The sequence below is a fragment of the Salmo salar genome, chromosome 03, assembly GCF_965601325.2.
Source record: "Salmo salar chromosome 03, fSalSal1, whole genome shotgun sequence".
NCBI classification, from domain to species: Eukaryota; Metazoa; Chordata; class Actinopteri; order Salmoniformes; family Salmonidae; genus Salmo; species Salmo salar.
The window spans coordinates 31,625,895-31,644,497 of NC_138293.1; the positions used below are offsets into that span (position 1 = coordinate 31,625,895).

General features: G+C 42.0%; 1 protein-coding gene across 4 annotated transcripts in view; it reads left to right on the forward strand.

The window, feature by feature from the left end:
- Positions 1 to 18,603, forward strand: part of LOC106599725 (phosphatase and actin regulator 1) — an 84,166-nt gene that overhangs the window by 25,328 nt on the left and 40,235 nt on the right. The window contains exon 1 of one of the 4 annotated variants that reach the window (XM_082973429.1): positions 10,943 to 11,611. The exons of 2 other annotated variants lie outside the window; for them this stretch is intronic. In XM_082973429.1, the coding sequence (XP_082829555.1) occupies positions 11,314 to 11,611 (298 nt within the window). In that variant the 5' untranslated portion in view covers positions 10,943 to 11,313. Of the gene's footprint in view, positions 1 to 10,942; positions 11,612 to 18,603 lie in introns of those variants that run through there. One more of the 4 variants, XM_082973430.1, reaches the window with a different exon arrangement.

Consider the following 18,603-nt stretch of genomic DNA (forward strand, 5'->3'; position numbering starts at 1 on the left):
ACATTTACATAAGTTTTCAGACCATTTACTCAGTACTTTGTTGACGCACCTTTGGCAGTGATTACAACCTTGAGTCTTTTTGGGTATGATGCTACAAGCTTGGCACACCTGTATTTGGGGAGTTTCCCTTATTCCTCCCTGCAGATCCCCTCAAGCTCTGTCATGTTGGAGGGGGAGTGTTGCTATATAGCTGTTTTCAGGTGTCTCCGGAGATGTTCAATCGGATTCAAGTCCGGGCTCTGGTTGGAACACCCAAGGACATTGTGACTTGTCCTGAAGCCACTCCTGCATTGTTTTGGCTGTGTGCTTAGGGTTGTTGTCCTATTGGAAGGTGAACCTTCACCCCAGTCGGAGTTCCAGACCGCTCTGGAGCAGGTTTTCATCAGGGATCTCTCTGTACTTTGCTTTGTTCATCTTTGCCTCGATCCCGACTAGTCTCCCAGTCCCTGCCGCTGAAACAAATTCCCTACAGCATGATGCTCCCCCACCATGCTTCACCGTAAGGATGCTGAAAGGTTTCTTCCAGACGTGACGCTTGGCATTCAGGCCAAAGAGTTCAATCTTGGTTTCATCAGACCAGAGAATCTTGTTTCTCATGGTCTGAGATTCTTTAGGTGGCTTTTGGCAAATTCCAAGTGGGCTGTCGTGCGTTTTACTGAGAAGTTGCTTCCGTCTGGCCACTCTACATAAAGACCTGATTGGTGGAGTGCTGCAGAGATGGTTGTCCTTCTGGAAGGTTCTCCCATCTCCACAGAAGAACTCTAGAGCTCTGTCAGAGTGACCATCGGGTTCTTGGTCACCTGACCAAGGCCCTTCTCCCCAATTTCTTAGTTTGGCCAGGTGGTCAGCTCCAGGAAGAGTCTTGGTGGATCCAACCTTCTTCCATTTAAGAATGATGGAGGCCACTTTGTTCTTGGGGATCTTCAATGCTGCAGACATTTTTTGGTACCCTTCCCCAGATCTGTGCCTCGACTCAACCCTGTCTCAGAGCTCTGCAGACAATGCCTTCGACCTCATGAATTGGTTTTTGCTCTGACATGCACTGTCAACTGTAGAACCTTATATACACAGGTGTGTGTGCCTTTCCAAATCATATCCAGTCAATTGAATTTACCACAAGTGGACTCCAATCAAGTTGTGGAAACATCTCAGGGATGATCAGTGAAAACAGGATGCACCTGAGATACATTTCTTGTCTCATAGCAAAGTGTCTGAATACTTACGTAAATAAAGTATTTCTGTTTTATTTTCAACACCTTTGCATACATTTCTAAAAGCCTGTTTTAGCTTTGTCATTATAGGGTATTGTGTGTAGATTGAGTGTTTTTTTTGGTTTATTTAATTCATTTTAGAGTACGGCTGTAACGTAACAAAATGGGGAAAAAGTCAAGGGGTCTGAATTCTTTCTGAACGCACTGTACAGTATATACAGCACCAGTCCAAAGGTTGGACAAACTTACTCATTACAGTGTTTTTCTTTATTTTGACTATTTATACATTGTAGAATAATTGTGAAGACCTCAGAACTATGAAATAAGACATGGAATCATGTAGTAACCAAAAAAGTGTTAAACAAATCAAAATGATATATTTTATATAAAGAAGCCACCCTTTGCCCAGATGACAGCTTTGCACACTGTTGGCATTCTCTCAACCAGCTTCACCTGGAATTATTTTCCAACAGTCTTGAAGGAGTCCCCACATATGCTGAGCACTTGTTGGCTGCTTTTCCTTCACTCTGCGGTCCAACTCATCCCAAACCATCTCAATTGGGTTGAGATCAGGTGATTGTAGAGGCCAGGTCATCTGATGCAGCACTCCATCACTCTCCTTCTTGGTCAAATAGCCCTTAAACAGCCTCAAGGTGTGTTGTGTCATTGTCCTGTTGAAAAAATGAATGATTGTGGGACTAAGTGCGAACCAGATGGGATGGCGTATCGCTGCAGAATGCTGTTGTAGCCGTGTTGGTTAAGTGTGCCTTGAATTCTAAATAAATCACTGACAGTGTCACCATCAATATAAAATATATATTTTGATTTGTTTAACACTTTTTTGGATACTACATGATTCCATATGTGTTATTTCATAGTTTTGATGTCTTCACTATTATTATTCAATGTAGCAAATAGTAAAAATAAAGAAAAACCCTTGAATGAGTAGGTGTGTCCAAACTTTTGGTTTGGGTTGAGTTGGACGGCAGAGTGAAGGAAAAGCGTGTGTGTGTGTGATGTACAGACATTATGGACAGTATGTGGATAGAATATGTAGTGTATCTGTAGAATATATAATGATAGAATAGTATATGTACAGCAATAGCTGAAAGGGGGGAAGGGTGATACCTAGTCAGTTGTACATCTGAATGCCTTCAACTGAAATGTGTTTTCCGCATTTAATCCAACCCCTCTAAATCAGAGAGATGCTGGGGGCTGCCTTAATCGACATCCACGTCTTTGGCGCCCGGGGAACAGTGGGTTAACTGCCTTGCTCAGGGGCAGAATGACAGATTATTACCTTGTCAGCTCGGGGATTCGATCCAGCAACCTTTTGGTTACTGGCCCAACGCTCTGACCACCTGCCGCCAAAAAAAGGGGAAGGGAAAGGGGTTGAATAGGATAGGCCTTGACTAGAATACAGTATACATAGGAAATGGGTAAAACAGGACATAAACATTATTAAAGTGACCAGTGTTCCGTTGTTAAAGTGACCAGTGTTCCATGTCTATGTAAATAGGGCAGCAGCCTCTAAGGTGCAGGGTTGAGTAACCGGGTGGTAGCTAGCTAGTGACAGTGACTAAGTTCAGGGCAGGGTACTGGGTGGAGGACGGCTAGTAATGGCTATTTAACAGTCTGATGGCCTTGAGATAGAAGCTGTTTTTCAGTCTCTCGGTCCCAGCTTTGATGCACCTGTACTAGAGGTCGACCGGTTATGATTTTTCAACGTCGATACCTATTCCCATTATTGGAGGACCTAAAAAAGTTGATACCGATTAATCGGACGATTTTTATATATATATATTTGTAATAATGACAATTACAGCAATACTGAATGAACAATGAACACTTTTATTTTAACTTAATATAATACATAAAATATATTTAGTCTCAAATAAATAATGAGACATATTCAATTTGGTTTAAATAATGCAAAAACAGTGTTGGAGAAGAAAGTAAAAGTGCAATATGTGCCATGTAAAAAAGCTAACGTTTAAGTTCCTTGCTCAGAACATATGAAAGCTGGTGGTTCAATATTCCCAGTTCTTCAATATTCCCAGTTAAGAAGTTTTAGGTTAGTTATTATAGGAATTATGACGCATCGACTATTTCTCTCTACCATTTGTATTTCATATACCTTTGACTATTGGATGTTCTTATAGGCACTTTAGTATTGCCAGCCTAATCTCGGGAGTTGATAGGCTTGAAGTCATAAACAGCGCTGTGCTTCAAGCATTGCTAACAGCTGCTGGCATACGCAGTAAAGTGCTGTTTGACTGAATGCTTACGAGCCTGCTGCTGCCTACCACCGCTCAGTTAGACTGCTCTATCAAATATCAAATCGTAGACATAATTATAATATAATAAACACAGAAATACGAGCCTTTAGTCATTAATATGGTCAAATACGGAATCTATCATTTCGAAAACAAAGCGTTTATTCTTTCAGTGAAATAGAGAACCGTTAAATATTTTATCGAACAGGTGGCAATCCTAAATCTAAATATTGCTGTTACATTGCTCAATGTTATGTCATAATTATGTAAAATTCTGGCAAATTAGTTCACAGTTCGCAACGAGCCAGGCAGCCCAAACTGTTGCATATACCCTGACTCTGCTTGCACTGAACGCAAGAGAAGTGACACAGTTTCCCTAGTTAATATTGCCTGCTAACATGAATTTATTTTAACTGAATAGGCATGTTTAAAAATATATACTTCTGTGTATTGATTTTAAGAAAGGCATTGATGTTTATGGTTAGGTACAAAGATTGTGCTTTTTTCGGCAATGCGCTTTTTGTTAAATGAAGTAGGCTGTGATTCGATGATAAATTAACAGGCACCGCATTGATTATATGCAACGCAGGACAAGCTAGTTAACCTAGTAATATCATCAACCATGTGTAGTTAACTAGTGATTATGTGAAGATTGATTGTTTTTATAAGATAAGTTTAATGCTAGCCAGCAACTTACCTTGGCTCCTTGCAGCCACAAGGTCCTTTGGACCCTGCACTCACGTAACAGGTGCTCAGCCTGCCACACAGTTTCCTCATGGATTGCAATATAATCGGCGTCCAAAAAAAGCTGATTACCGATTTTGTTATGAAAACTTGAAATTGGCCCTAATTAATCGGCCATGCCGGTTGACCTCTAACCTGTACTGACCTCGCCTTCTGGATGATAGTAGGGTGAACAGACCATGGCTCGGGTGGCTGAGGCCCTTGATCTTCTTGGCCTTTCTGTAGATGTCCTAGAGGGCAGGAAGTGTGCCCCAGGTGATGCATTGGGCAGACCGCACCACCCTCTGGAGAGCCCTGCGGTTGCGGACGGCGCAGTTGCTGTACCAGGCGGTGATACAGCCCGACAGGATGCTCTCAATGGTGCATCTGTAAAAAGTTTGTGATGGTCACAGTGGCCAACCCAAATTTCTTCAGCCTTCCGAGGTTGAAGAGGCGCTGTTGCGCCTTGTTCAACACACTGTCTGTGTATGTGGACCATTTCAGATTGTCAGTGATGTGTATGCCGAGGAACTTTAAGCTTTTCAGCTTCGCCACTTCCCTGTTGATGTGGATAGGAGTGTGCTGCTTCTGCTGTCTCAATGTTCATACTGTATAATTTAAATGAAAGTTTACACCGGATGGATTAAATTATAAGATGTATTTCAGACATAGTAGTTAACTGTATGTGGGCGGTGTACTCTCCTGGATTATGGAATTGTGTCTCCGCTGGCTATCAATTATTTCATGTTTCTCTCTTGGGATGGGATTTATAGCTGCAATGTAGCCAAGGTGCTCCCCTACAGCGTCAAAATGGGTAGTTTTGTTTCCATAGCTAGTGATGCAGTCTAATAGTTCTCTCCTGGAATGTGGCAGGTTACCTCTGTTGTGATGCTCTTTCAGTTCTCCCCTGTACTCCGACTCTGTGCTAATTGAATAACCACCTCACGCTGGCTCCTTACTCTTCACTTCCTGATTCCAATCCATAACACTGTGCAGGTACTACAGCTATAATTAGTTCTATTCTGAGACACTTTGCTGTCCCTGAAAATATTGTGTGTGTGTATGTGGCCTCATTTACCTTTTTCTTTCATATTTTTCAGACTTTACATAAGCGATTACATTACGTTCTGTGTCTTGTCAAGTGGAAGATTGAGTTTAGTTTCAGGGTGGAACCAATAACTGCGTAACTAAATGGAGAAAGATTAGGTTCCTCCCAGATTAGAATTGCATAACGATTCAACACTGCCATTGGGAAACTGAAAGGAGAGACAAAAAAAAAAGCAACCCTGCTTTTATCATGTACATTTAATTCCCTTTCAAGTTTATGGGGAGGGAATATAGGAGATGTGCGTGACCTTTGAGAGAGAGATCCAACGTGGTGGTTGTGTGTGTCAGTGCCAGACTCATGCCCTAACTCACAACACAGCAGCAGGACCCTAGAGAGCGCACCCAGTGGACTATCTCGGCCTAGGCACTAACAGTAAGAAGTTGAGGACCTCCTCCTCTTTAGCGGTTCATGTACTTCTCTGTCTGGATGAGTGACTTTCCAATCCACTGGGACAAACTGACTGTACAGAACAGTAGGTTTTCTAATACCGTTTTTGGGGGAATGGTAACGTGCTGACAGAAAAGGTTTGACAGTAATCGGTTTAGGGAAACTATGGTGGCTGGCTAGACACTGCAGGGAGTGAATAAGCATTGACATTACATTAAAAAAACTGATGTGAGCCATGTATGAAACAGGAACAATATGTGTAATACTCTACCATGCTGTAAATGTTCAAATCTATCCAACAAGATAAATAATCAAACATAGACAAACATGATGAATACTGTACTTTTTGAACATGGGTTTAAATGCTTGTGGCTTACTGCTAGCTGAATGTGAGCGAAGCCTGGAGCAGAGGTTACTGCCTGCTGTAGAGGGAATGAGTGACCAAATACATTTCCACTCTGGTGAAAGAATGGTATGGCCCGTGTCTACAGCCTTTTACATCTAAAGTATAAACTCACTTTAAACTCACTTAAAAAATCTCTACCTAAAATATTTTTTTCCCCCTTCAAGAAATGCTACTGTAGCTAAAAACAAACAACCTTGCTCGGAGCCTAAAATAAATAAAACATACTTGGCTTGTTTCCCCATGAATGAGCCCAAGTAATGTGCTTTGGCCCTATCCACAGCTTGTAGTTACATAAGAACGCTGGCACACATCACGTGAGCCAACAGCTAACACTGGAGCTGCACACACGGATAGGGTCTGGCATGCAGCTTTGAACATGTGCTGCTTAGAGGAGTCATCGAAGGGAGACGCCAGCCTTCGCATAGAGAGCTGAAGTACGCAAACACATAGGCCTACATAACAGTACATACAGTAGAAGGTAGTGAATCTGAGGCTTAAGATTGATCCCTTGTGAGCTGTTAGCCCTGTCAGCTTATGGATGTCTTATGGACAATACCTCATCCTTACACACACACACCTGGAGCTCCATCAATATGACCTGACAAGAATTGTTTAAGTCTTAATTTATTACTGGTCAAGTGTGGGAGTGTAGAGAACCTTACTGTCCATCTTCCCAGCAGTTGGGTTGAAAAGCACATGGTCATATTCTGTAATCAAAAAAATGGCCGAGGGCACTGACTCCACCGCATCGCACCGTGGCAGAAGTTGTAAAATCAGGCGCTTCTGTCCCTCATTTCGGATAGGGGCTTTGATGTCACTGGAATAAGCCGCAGCTCATTGAAAGGAACATCAAAGGCACCACACATACACGCGCACACACCAAAAATATATTCTGTCTGAAACATGATTGAAAATACCATGGGGACCTTTTAGATTTCTTCCCTATGTTCCCGCAGCCTTATTACGGCCTCATTTAACTTCTGGAGTTGAACTTTGTGGGGATCGAGAGTCGGAGTGCATGGCTATGGGGTGGCGTGGCTGGGTTAGTGGTTGGCCATTATGCACGATAGGCTGTACCCAACCTACCAGTTGCCAGTCTAGATAGATCTCCTCTTTTGATATATCAATCTTATCCTTCAATTAGGATTTGAAGCCCCGGTCGGTAGTTGGGCTGAAGAGGCAGTAACTCAATCTGCCAGGCTCCGGACATGCAATTCTCCAAGTCCAAATGATAAAGACGGTACGGCCGCCGCCAGCATAAAGCGGCATGACGCACTGATATAGAGCAGTTGTTATGATATTATTGTTAACATGATTGAGTAACCTCCCCCCTTCCTTCCCTACCATGACCATGCGTCATGATTTCCATCCTCAACATGTTTCTTTGGACAGCGAAGCTGAAACTTTCAATTTGGCTCTATACTCCAGCATTTTGGATTTGAGATCAAATGTTTCATGAGGCGACAGTACAGAATGTCACCTTTTTATTTGAGGGTATTTTCTTATACATATCTGTTTTACCGTTTAGGAATGAAAGCACTTTATGTATCTAGTCCCCACATTTTAAGGTGTTTTCAGTATTTGGCCAAATTCACTTATAGTATATTTGTCACGGTTATCGTCGGTGAAGGAGGACCAAAATGCAGCAGGACTGTGTTTGTTCATTTTGAACATTTATTAAATCAAAATGAACACAAAAACAACAAAACGAACTCAAGATATACCGACAGTCTTCTCAGGCTCATACATGCTAGACAAGAAACAATCTCCCACAAATACACAGACAAACACACCCAACTAATATAGGACTTCCAATCAAAGGCAACACCACACAGCTGCCTTCAATTAGAAGTCCACCCCAATTAACCAAACATAGACATACAACCAACTAGATCAACATAGAAATACGTAGACAAGGAACAGTGCCCAAAAACCCCGGAATACTAAATCAAATGCCCTTTTAGAAAAAAACACCACCCCGAGCCACATAAAACAAATACCCTCTGCCACGTCCTGACCAAACAATAACAATGTATCCTTATACTGGCCAGGGCGTGACAATATTAAAGAAGTCAAATGTTTAGTATTTGGTTTCATATTTCTAGCATCCAACACGTTTGTAGAGTCACAAGCTTGTAGTCATTGCATGCTAGGAATATGAGACCAAATACTGAACTTATTAGTACTTTAATACACATTACTGAATTTGTCCAAATACTTATGACACCTTCAAATGACATTCTGTACCGTCACCTCATATGAAATATATGATCTCAAATCCAAAATGCTGGAATATAGAGACAAATTCAAAAGTTTTAGCTTCACTGTCTAAAAAAAATACATAGCGAAGTATACTTATTTCACTTGGTCCTTTTGGCCCCATTGCAGGCATAGAGCGTCCACCATTACCGTCCACCTCACTTTCTTTGAGGGCTTTTGCCTCTTGCCAGGAGCCTCATGATTGCGTCCTGTACTTTACTAGAAAGGTACAAGTACAAGAACATGTGTGATGTAGCCAAAACCCAGGAAAAGCAGTAGCTAGTGACTAGTTTATTGATAAAGGGGATGATCTATAGGCCTATTGAATATTCTTGTTAGGCACAGTAGTGTTAATGACTCTCTTTATACACATTTGAAGGATAGTTGGTACAATGGCAGATATATACATTAATTAAAGTTAGCAGGTTAATGATTGATTTTCCTCCTAAAATGACAAGATCATTTTGCTTCATGCACAAAAATGGTGTGTGTTTTTTTATTTTACCGTCCCTTGGGATTAATATTTCACACTATCATAACAAGAGCAGAAGTGAATTGCATTCGAAGTGTAATTCTTAATTTTTTTTCAGCGAATTGGGTTCAATTGGTATATAATTGCCTTTCTAATCAAGTAGGAACAAGCTCTCTATCCAAACTACACTATATATACCGAAATGTATATACCCCTTCAAATGAGTGGATTCGGCTATTTCAGCCACACCCGTTGCTGACAGGTGTATAAAATCGAGCACGCAGCCATGCAATCTCCATAGACAAACATTGGCAGTAGAATGGCCTTACTGAAGAGCTCAGTGACTTTCAATGTGGCACCATCATAGGATCCAACAAGTCAGTTCGTAAAATTTCTTCCCTGCTAGTGCAGCCCCGGTCAACTGTAAGTGTTGTTATTGTGAAGTGGAAACGTAGAGGGACAACAACAGCTCAGCCGCGAAGTGGTAGGCCACCAGTGGTGGAAAAAATATCCAATTGTGATACTTGAGCAGAAGTATAGTTACCTTAATAGAAAGTTACTCAAGTAAAAGTTAGGCACCCAGTGAAATACTTATTGAGTAAAAGTCTAAAAGTATTTGGTTCTAATTATACTTAAGTATCAAAAATAAAAATGTAATTGCTCAAATATACTTAATTATCCTTATATTAAGCAAAGCAGACGTCAACATTTTCTTGTTTTTAAAATGTACGGCTAGCCAGGGGCACACTCAGACATAATTTACAAATGATGCATTTGTGTTTTTTGAGTCCACAAGATCCGAGGCAGTAGGGATGACCATGTGTTGCCTTGATAAGTGCATGAATTGGAACATTTTCCTGTCCTGCTAAGTATTGAAAATGTAACAAGTACTTTTGGGTGTCAGGGAAAATTTATGTAATAAAAAGTACATTATTTTCTATAGTAATGTAGTAAAGTAAAACATGTCAAAAAATGTATAGTAAAGTACAGATACACCCCCCCCAAAAAAAGTACTTTAAAGTATTTCTACTTAAATACTTTACACCACTGTAGGCCACACAAGTTCACAGAACGGGACAGCCGAGTGCTTTAGTGCGTAGCGCATATAAATCGCCTTTCCTCAGTTGCAACACTCACTACCGAGTTCCAAACTGCCTCTAGAAACAACGTCAGCACAAGAACTGTTCGTCAGATGCTTCATAAAAATGGGTTTCCATGGCCGAGCAGCTGCACACAAACCTAAGATCACTATGCGCAATGCCAAGCGTCGGCTGGAGTGGTGTAAAGCTCGCCACCATTGGATTCTGGAGCAGTGGAAATGCATTCTCTGGAGTGATGAATCACGCTTCACCATCTGGCAATCCGATGGAAGAATCTGGGTTTGGCGGATGCCAGGAGAACGCTACCTGCCCCAATACATGGTGCCAACTGTAAAGTTTGGTGGAGGAGGAATAATGGTCTGGGTCTGTTTTTCATGGTTCGGGCTAGGCCCCTTAGTTCCAGTAAAGGGGCATCTTAACGCTACAGCATACAATGACATTCTAGATGATTCTGTGCAACCAACTTTGTGGCAACCGTTGGGGAAGGCCTTTTCCTGTTTCATCATGACAATGCCCACATGCACAAAGCGAGGTCCATACAGAAATTATTTGTAGAGATCGGTGTGGAAGAACTTGACTGGCCTGCACAGAGCCCTGATCTCAACTCCATCGAACACTTTTGAAATGAATTGGAACGCTGACTGGGAGCCAGGTCTAATCGCCCAACATTAGTGCCCGATCTCACTATGCGCTTGTGGCTGAATGGAAGCAAGTCCCTGCAGATGTTCTACCATCTAGTGGAAAGCCTCCCCAGAAGAGTGGAGGCTGTTATATCAGCAAAGGGGGGACCAACTCCATAATAATGCCCATGATTTTGGAATGAGATGTTCCATGAGCAGGTGTCCACATACTTTCGGTCATGTAGTGTATCATGGAGCTATAATCATTCTTGTCATTCTCAAGTCTTGGGATTTGACGTTAAACCGTTACTTTCTGTCTGTAGGCTAATATAACTGCAAGAGTGAACACTGGGTAGCCAATTATGCTTGCCGTGAGCGGATTATTTTTGCAGACGAGGATGGGGACCGAGGGAGAGGCAGAGGCACTGCAATTCACACACTCGATATGTCTTCTAGCGGCACTGGTCCATCATCATAGTATAGTAGCATCCGTGGTTTTGACTTCTGCCCTTGGCATTGCGGAGGTAGGCGGATGTGAGTGCGCTAGATCGGAACCTCAGGTGCAGGTGTGGAAATTACAATATTCTATCTGACGTCGTTGATAGAAGAGAAGGGGGTTCAGCAAACGCGCGGAGCGAAACCCTCGTGATTGGTTGAAGGGGTGAGGTCAGGTAGGAGTCGAGGCGCCGTTCGTTTAAAAACCCCTCCCCGTATGCCGTGCAGTTAGACGCGAATCAATTTTCGTGTCTTTATGTTCAAGACGGCCAACTACCCGATGGCTTCGGATCCGGCGCCCACCATCATGCATGGGAGTTGGTTCAACAACACGGGCTTCAGGGAAAACAATACGCCTGTGGCGGTTGAGAAACCGAAGAAGAAGACATTTTACCTGGGCAGAATGATGTCTCTCAACAACAATAAGAAAGAGCAACAAACCAACCATCAGCATCACCAGAATAGCAACATGCCCTTCATGATCCACTGTCACATCGGGAAAGAGATCAAGCACATTTGCAGCAACTGCAGCCGCGCGAACGATACCCAGGACGGTGAGTAGCCTAGCCTATAGCGGCATATGGATGCGTTGTTGTACCAGCTCTCCTGGCCATCAAACACAGTGGTTTCATTGAACACGCTCAATAGGGGGGTAACATGCGCAGTTCTTGTTTGCCCATTCCGCGATGTATATATGTCCTAGAGTTATGAGATTAAAATTGCTTGATGTATTTAATTCTGGTATTCCTGGTAACCTTAATCACATGCACAATGTACTTTTCCTGCGGAGCCTTGACTCCATTGCTATGTGTAATCCTGTACCTGCTTTATGGTCATACTATTCTTTACACTGCCATTCTGTTGCATTCTGGGATAAATGTAACAATGTAACGTCACTTAGTTTGACACTATGCGTAGTGGGCCACGCATGTATCAAGACAAATTGGCAGCTATAATGTATTGTTTCTGGGAAAGAGTGGTATGGAACAATGTAACAGCAGCTACAGTGTAGCTAAATGCCATTACCCATTTTAGACTTGGAGAAATGATATTACGAGTTGTTTAACTGGTATTTTTGGGGGGGAGCAGGTTACTGGTGTGGGTGTAGAATTGGCCTTGTTCTAACACCACAAAGAGCCTGCTCCACAATATGCGTTGTGGTTTACTACTCATAGACCTAATACTCAGAGGAATTCTCTTGATGACCCCCCCTCCATCCCAGACTCTATTTACCCCCCCCCCCCCCCCCCCCTCCTGATTTGCACCTGAAGTGGTCATTCTCAGTCCCCTAACGTGATTCTACTCCATCCACATGAAGGACAATGTCATTCACTCAGCCAAGATGATTGAGGATGTAAAATTCCTGAGTGTCTTGGACCCAGATACATTTTGGTTCCTGGACTCGGCATAATCTGGTTCTGGGAAACTGACCAGAGGAGTATAGATGTGTGTATCAGAGAATACATGCTTGTAAAGAAACACCAGGGCTGTAGTAGCCTACAGTCTAACGTCTCTTATTATTCTTAGTCTTTGTAGCTTTCTCTTGAGCTTTGTTGTGTTGGAAGAAGTGTGTAACTTTTGACTGCAAAAACTTTTTTATTTATTGGCTGCTGCTCATATAACATGGTGCATGTCTCGAGGATGTTTGGTGTGTTTAATGGGAGTATTTAAAAAAAATAATTTACCAAACGCAGCCGGGAAAATAAACCATGTCGCTTTAAATTTGCATCCCTATCAACAAATCTAGGAAGTGTGTGGCTGGCTGCCTTTGTTGTTGTCTCAAATGCATAGTTGGCAAACGAACAATGTTTTATCTATGAATATTTCTGAGCTCAGGTTATCTAACCCCCCCCCCCATCTCTCCTTTGTTTTTCTTTTTGGACTCCATTTGAAGTCATTTGAAGCACCACTGGATTCAATTAGCCTCGTCTGAATCTATTTATAGACAGATGTGGCAGGATTCCTAAAATGGTTGGTTGGCTGTGAGGCTGATGCCGTGAGAGGCATCAGGCACTGCTTTTGGGTAATAGTCTGTTTCACTGCATTTATGTCCACCTTGGTTCACATGATTTATCACGCTATACCCCCGGTGGAGCGGCTGCCTGCCTACCTGCGAAGTGACACTCCCATGTTGTCGCTTGTCAACCATCATGATGGCGTTTTAATTTAATTATGCACGCTGTGGTCGGTGGCGGTGTCTGTCTGCACATGGCAGGGGTTGTGTGACACTGACACTGTCGCCCTGTCCCTGAGCTAGTGATAACTGAGGTGGCAGATTGCATGGCTGTCATCAGGGCAGACCTTGCCTATATTATTACTCAAGTATATAACTCACTATCGAACTGTTATATGTCGAAGACGTTCTAGGTTGGTCTGTGGCAGTGTTGTGTGCCTAATGCATCAAACTGTGAAAGAGGTTTTCTTACAAGCCAGAATGTTAAATCAATTACATTTGAACTTACTTTACTGGTTGTCTATGCAGTTGGTCCTAATGTCCAAATAATATCCACAGGAAAGTATTATTAAATCGACTTTGCAAAACCCTGGCACATGCGTAATACCATTATAAAACGGGTATTATCAACGAGATTCAGCCGCGGGCATATTTTTCTTAAAAAAATGTCTTGAGTGGAAGGTCAGGGAACATAATTACAAATAATTTGTAGACTTAAAATGGACCAGAAGAAGCCCAAAACGATATATTTCACAAAAACAATTTCACACCTTGGTTCCATTTGTATACGATCACATATCTCTGTTATGCGTGGGAATACTTTGGAACAGATTTCCAAAATCACTTGTTGTTTTTAATCAAATTCGGCCAGTTGGGGAACTCTGCTGTAAACACTTCCAAGACTTTGGTTAGTATACATGCGTCGTGTGCGTGTATTTACGCCTTGTGCATATGCCTCAGGTGATGAACAAACCAACCTTGAGAGCCACATACAGACCCTTGTTTTGAAGTCGGTTTAATAATACGTTCCTGTGGATATTGTCAAATTCCCAACGACATAAAGACGAAATCAGCGAACGGGTAGGGTAGGTTTAAATTAAGTTTATTCAACATTCTGACTACTTATTCGGATGTATTTTTTTATTTTTTTTACTAGTACTGGGAATTGCCAAGGACCTCACAATACGAAACTTAGGTGCGAATATGTTTTGCGATTTTTGATATTCCAAAAGCAGAAAGCGCACGTGTTTGGCCAACGCATCACATTGCGTGATGATTATGTAGTTTGGAGAGTGTTGGTACACTGGGAAGATGTCGGCGAGACCTCGGACCGACATGAACGATGTAGAATCTAAATACATTTGAAAGACGTCTTGCCAATGCGTAAACGCTATCTAAACGGCTTCCTCCCGCTGTATTCTGTATTTGGCCATTTTTGGCTGTTCTAAACTCGCAAGTTTTTTTTTGTTGTTGTAGTTTTTTTTTTTTAATGTATTTTTTTAGTACTTGAATGAAGAAAACAACATTTTTTTATAACACAATGCTCGCACTGGAAAAAAATGGCACATTTATCCATATGGCAACAATGCCTAATTTATCATAATCATTACAGATAACAAACCCTAATTGCTAAATTGGCCCACATACAGTATATTCAGTCAATTATTAAAAGTGTCATTTTTAAGATTATTATATTGAAACTGTAATATCAACTGGTTATATTTTGAAACACTGTCTTCAAAAAGACAGTAACCTCAGCAGGGGGCGTTTGCTTGTAGAAGCCTATGGCTGTGCAATGGCATAGCCAGGTTTTGTAAATACATTTTTTTCCCTGAGCCCTTATCACAGTCAGGACACCTATTTTATATAAAATAAAAACATGATGTAATATAACAGAATAAAATAGAAAATAATATTTTTCCAAATGGGAAAATTTGCCAGTGTGAAGTGATGTGCATGGGACGGTTATTCTCATATTTAATTTGAAACAGGGCTCAATTTGGAGACTGAAAAGATTTGGCATGGGTCCTCAGGTCTTCAAAAGGTTTTACAGCTGCACCATCGAGAGCATCCTAACTGGTTGCATCACTGCCTGGTATGGCGTCTACTCGGCCTCTGACCGTACATCACTGGGGCCAAGCTTCCTGCCATCCAGGACCTCTATACGAGGCGGTGTCAGAGGAAGGCCCTAAAAATGATCAAAGACTCAGCCACCCAAGTCAGACGTTTCTCTCTGCTACCGCACGGCAAATGGTACCGGAGCGCCAGATCTAGGTCCAAGAGGCTTCTAAACAGCTTCTACCTCCAAGCCATAAGACTCCTGAACAGCTAATCAAAGTGCTACCCAGACTATTTGCATTGCCCCCCCATCCCCCCCCCCCCCCCCCCTTTACACTGCTGCTACTCTGTTTATTATCCATGCGTAGTCGCTTTAATAACTCTACCTACGTGTACATATTTCCTCGACTAACCGGTGCCCCCGCACATTGACTCTGTACTGGTACCCCCTGTATATAGCGTCACTATTGTTATTTTACTGCTGCTCTTTAATTATTTGTTACTTTCATTTTATTTTGTTTCTGTATTTTTCTTAACTGCATTGTTGGCTAAGGGCTTGTAAGTAAGCATTTCACTATACCTGTTGTATTTGGTGCATGTGACATACAATTTTGATTTGAAAACATTTTTGTAAGTAAAAAAAAAAAACGAAAAGGCTTGCGTTTCAATTTTATTTCACGCTGTTTCTGGTAGGTGCACTTGATTTAGCAGCCCGGGAAGGTTTTTAATCATTTCATGTGTCTGAAGGTAGAACTCCGACCAACTCGGCAGGCCCAGAAAGCACATCAAGTGCACCTATACGCCTACCCCTGGCCAATCATATGGCTCAGATCACCGCATCTGCACAGTTTCCTCACGCCACAGACTGTAAAAAGAAGCCTCGAACGCACAGCAAAGTTGATCATGTGACATTTCAAAACTTTTAAAATCATGACTAGAGACTCAATGATACAGCAAAGAGCCAATTTTATTTTTTTATTTTTTTTTAAATGAGTGAGTTCATTTTTAAGTTCTGACTCAGCATGCACGTTCTCCCTACTTCCACGCATGCTACAACCAGCACTGCAGCTGCAATGAATGAGTATAGCAAAGTGTTTCAATAAGCTTACTTTCTTATTTGCGGCTTGTCTTTTACTTTTTTTATCGTTTTTTTTAATTGAGGAATATTTCCCTTTCTTTGGTCATAGGCGTAACAATATGAATTGGTGCATGAGGCAGAAATAATGCTGTCCCACTTAAATTTCGCCATCAGCTGGAAGACTGTTCCCTTTTCTCAGCAAAGGGAGGGATGAGGGACAGCCTCACCGCTGCTCCCTCCCTCCCTCCCTCCCTCGTTCAGACTAACGATCGGATGCAATCCATCAGTCCAGTAAAAAAAAAAAAAGCAAATTATGCTCTCTCAGCTGTGCCTCACAAGTAATGCAACAAATTATCTATTACCAGTGTGATCATATACCTACGTGGTCTGAGGAGAAGATTGGCAGGGCAATTCAAGCAATAGGACAATAGGCTTCTACAAGCAAGCGCCCCTGCTGAGATTACTGTCTTCTTGATAACGTATTGGGGATATAGCTTACTGCACAAACCTCATTTGCTACAGTTCTGTTCTTAATTGGCTAATGTTGCTTAGGCTTATGTTTTTTTAAGTTGTGTAAAAAATGTATAATAATAATCTGAGTGTTCTCAGCTTGCATTTTCACTCCGTGATCTTAACTCGGAAAAGGTTTCTGACCACTGGCCTAGGCTTACCAATTCTAAATGACACTAGCAGTTCGCTAAGTAGCGTAAGCGGAAAATTGTTGGGACGCAATTATTACAAAACTGCAGCTTGTTGTTGGAACACACATTTTCCTACTTTAATCAACCAGTTGATTTTGAATTTGTGATAACTGGCATTTGGCAAGGAATGTAGCTTGTGTATCCCATCAGTTAGATACGTTTTTTATTTTTTATAGCCATTTCTTTTTTCAGGCCTAACTGGAGCAGTAGGTGTGTGGGTGTCGGTACGCAATTGAGTGAATGAGACTCAGAAGGGAAAGGGAATTTAGGGAGAAGAACTGTGTGATGTTTCGTTTTGGTTGTGGCCTGCAAATACACATGTACAAATGGAACACAAGAGTCAAAGCAAATTTAACATTGTCTTCAAGACAACATTTCACTTGCCCGTTCGGGCAGCCACAAAGCACATTCCACCAAATAGTTTTACAGTATATTAAAATAAATGGTACACTTAACTTGTTACAGACCAAGTGTGCTATGTTATCTCATGAGAAAAGCTAATAGCATTTTTGAGAAAGTTTTAAGCACAAGTTTTGTAAGTATAGACCTCCAGAGACTAATCCTGTTCAGTGTAGAGGTGATGCGTATGTGGATTGCGACCGTAGCATAGGCCAACACACTGATTTTATCAGGACAAGTCTGGGAGAGTCTGTCGTTGTTTAAATATGGATGCGTTATCACTTATTCTGTTGCTATTAGCTTGAGCACATTTTCTCTTCAATTACTCCTCTTGATGATATCAAAAACTACATCAAAGGAGGACAAACGCTCTAGTGAATATAAGGAGCTAGTAGGCTAAACACGATTATTTGTCCCTGGTCTGTTTTTTGGCAAGCTAGTGCAAACTAATCCGCAGCATGCAGCTTCCTGCTGTTCAGATTCTGAATATATCCTGCATTATGCTGTCTGATAATACACAGGTCTGTTTACCCTCGCCAGGTTCACTTATTATTCCCATATCAAGCAGTAGACTACTGCAACACCGTTTCCCCTGCCATAGCCCCTCACATTAGTACCACAAACTGCCATGAACTAATGTGCAATTTGGAGTACACAATTCACTTAAAGCAGTATTTCACCTGCAATTATTATTCTTTCATTTATCCTGTAATGTATAATTTATAATTTGTCTTTTTTGTTTTTAGCTAAATGCAAAGTATTATCATTCAAACTGTATGTAGGGACATCCCTGGCTGTCCGATAACCGGTCCTGGTGGTGTGGCTTGTCCTGCACTCTGTATTCAATCATCAAGTTTGCAGACGACACAACAGTATTAGGCCTGATTACCAACAATGACGAGACAGCCTACAGGGAGGAGGTGAGGGACCTGGCGGCGTGATGCCAGGAAAATAACTTCTCCCTCAACGTCAAAAAAACGATGGAGCTGATCAAGGACTTCATGAAAGAGCAGAGGGAGCACGACCCTATCCACATCAACGGGACCGCAGTGGAGAAGGTGGAAAGCTTCAAGTTCCTCGGCGTACACATCACTGACAATTCAAAATGGTCCACCCACGCAGATAGTGTGGTGACGAAGGCGCAACAGCTTTTGAGAGCATCCTATTGGGCTGTATCACCGCCTGGTACGGCAAATGCACCACTCGCAACCACAGGGCTCTCCAGTGGGTGGTGCAGTCTTGCCAACACATCACGTGGTGCACACCGCCTGCCCTCCAGGACACCTACAGCACCCTATGTCACAGGAAGGCCAAAAAGATCATCAAGGACATCAACTACCCGAGCCACTGCCTGTT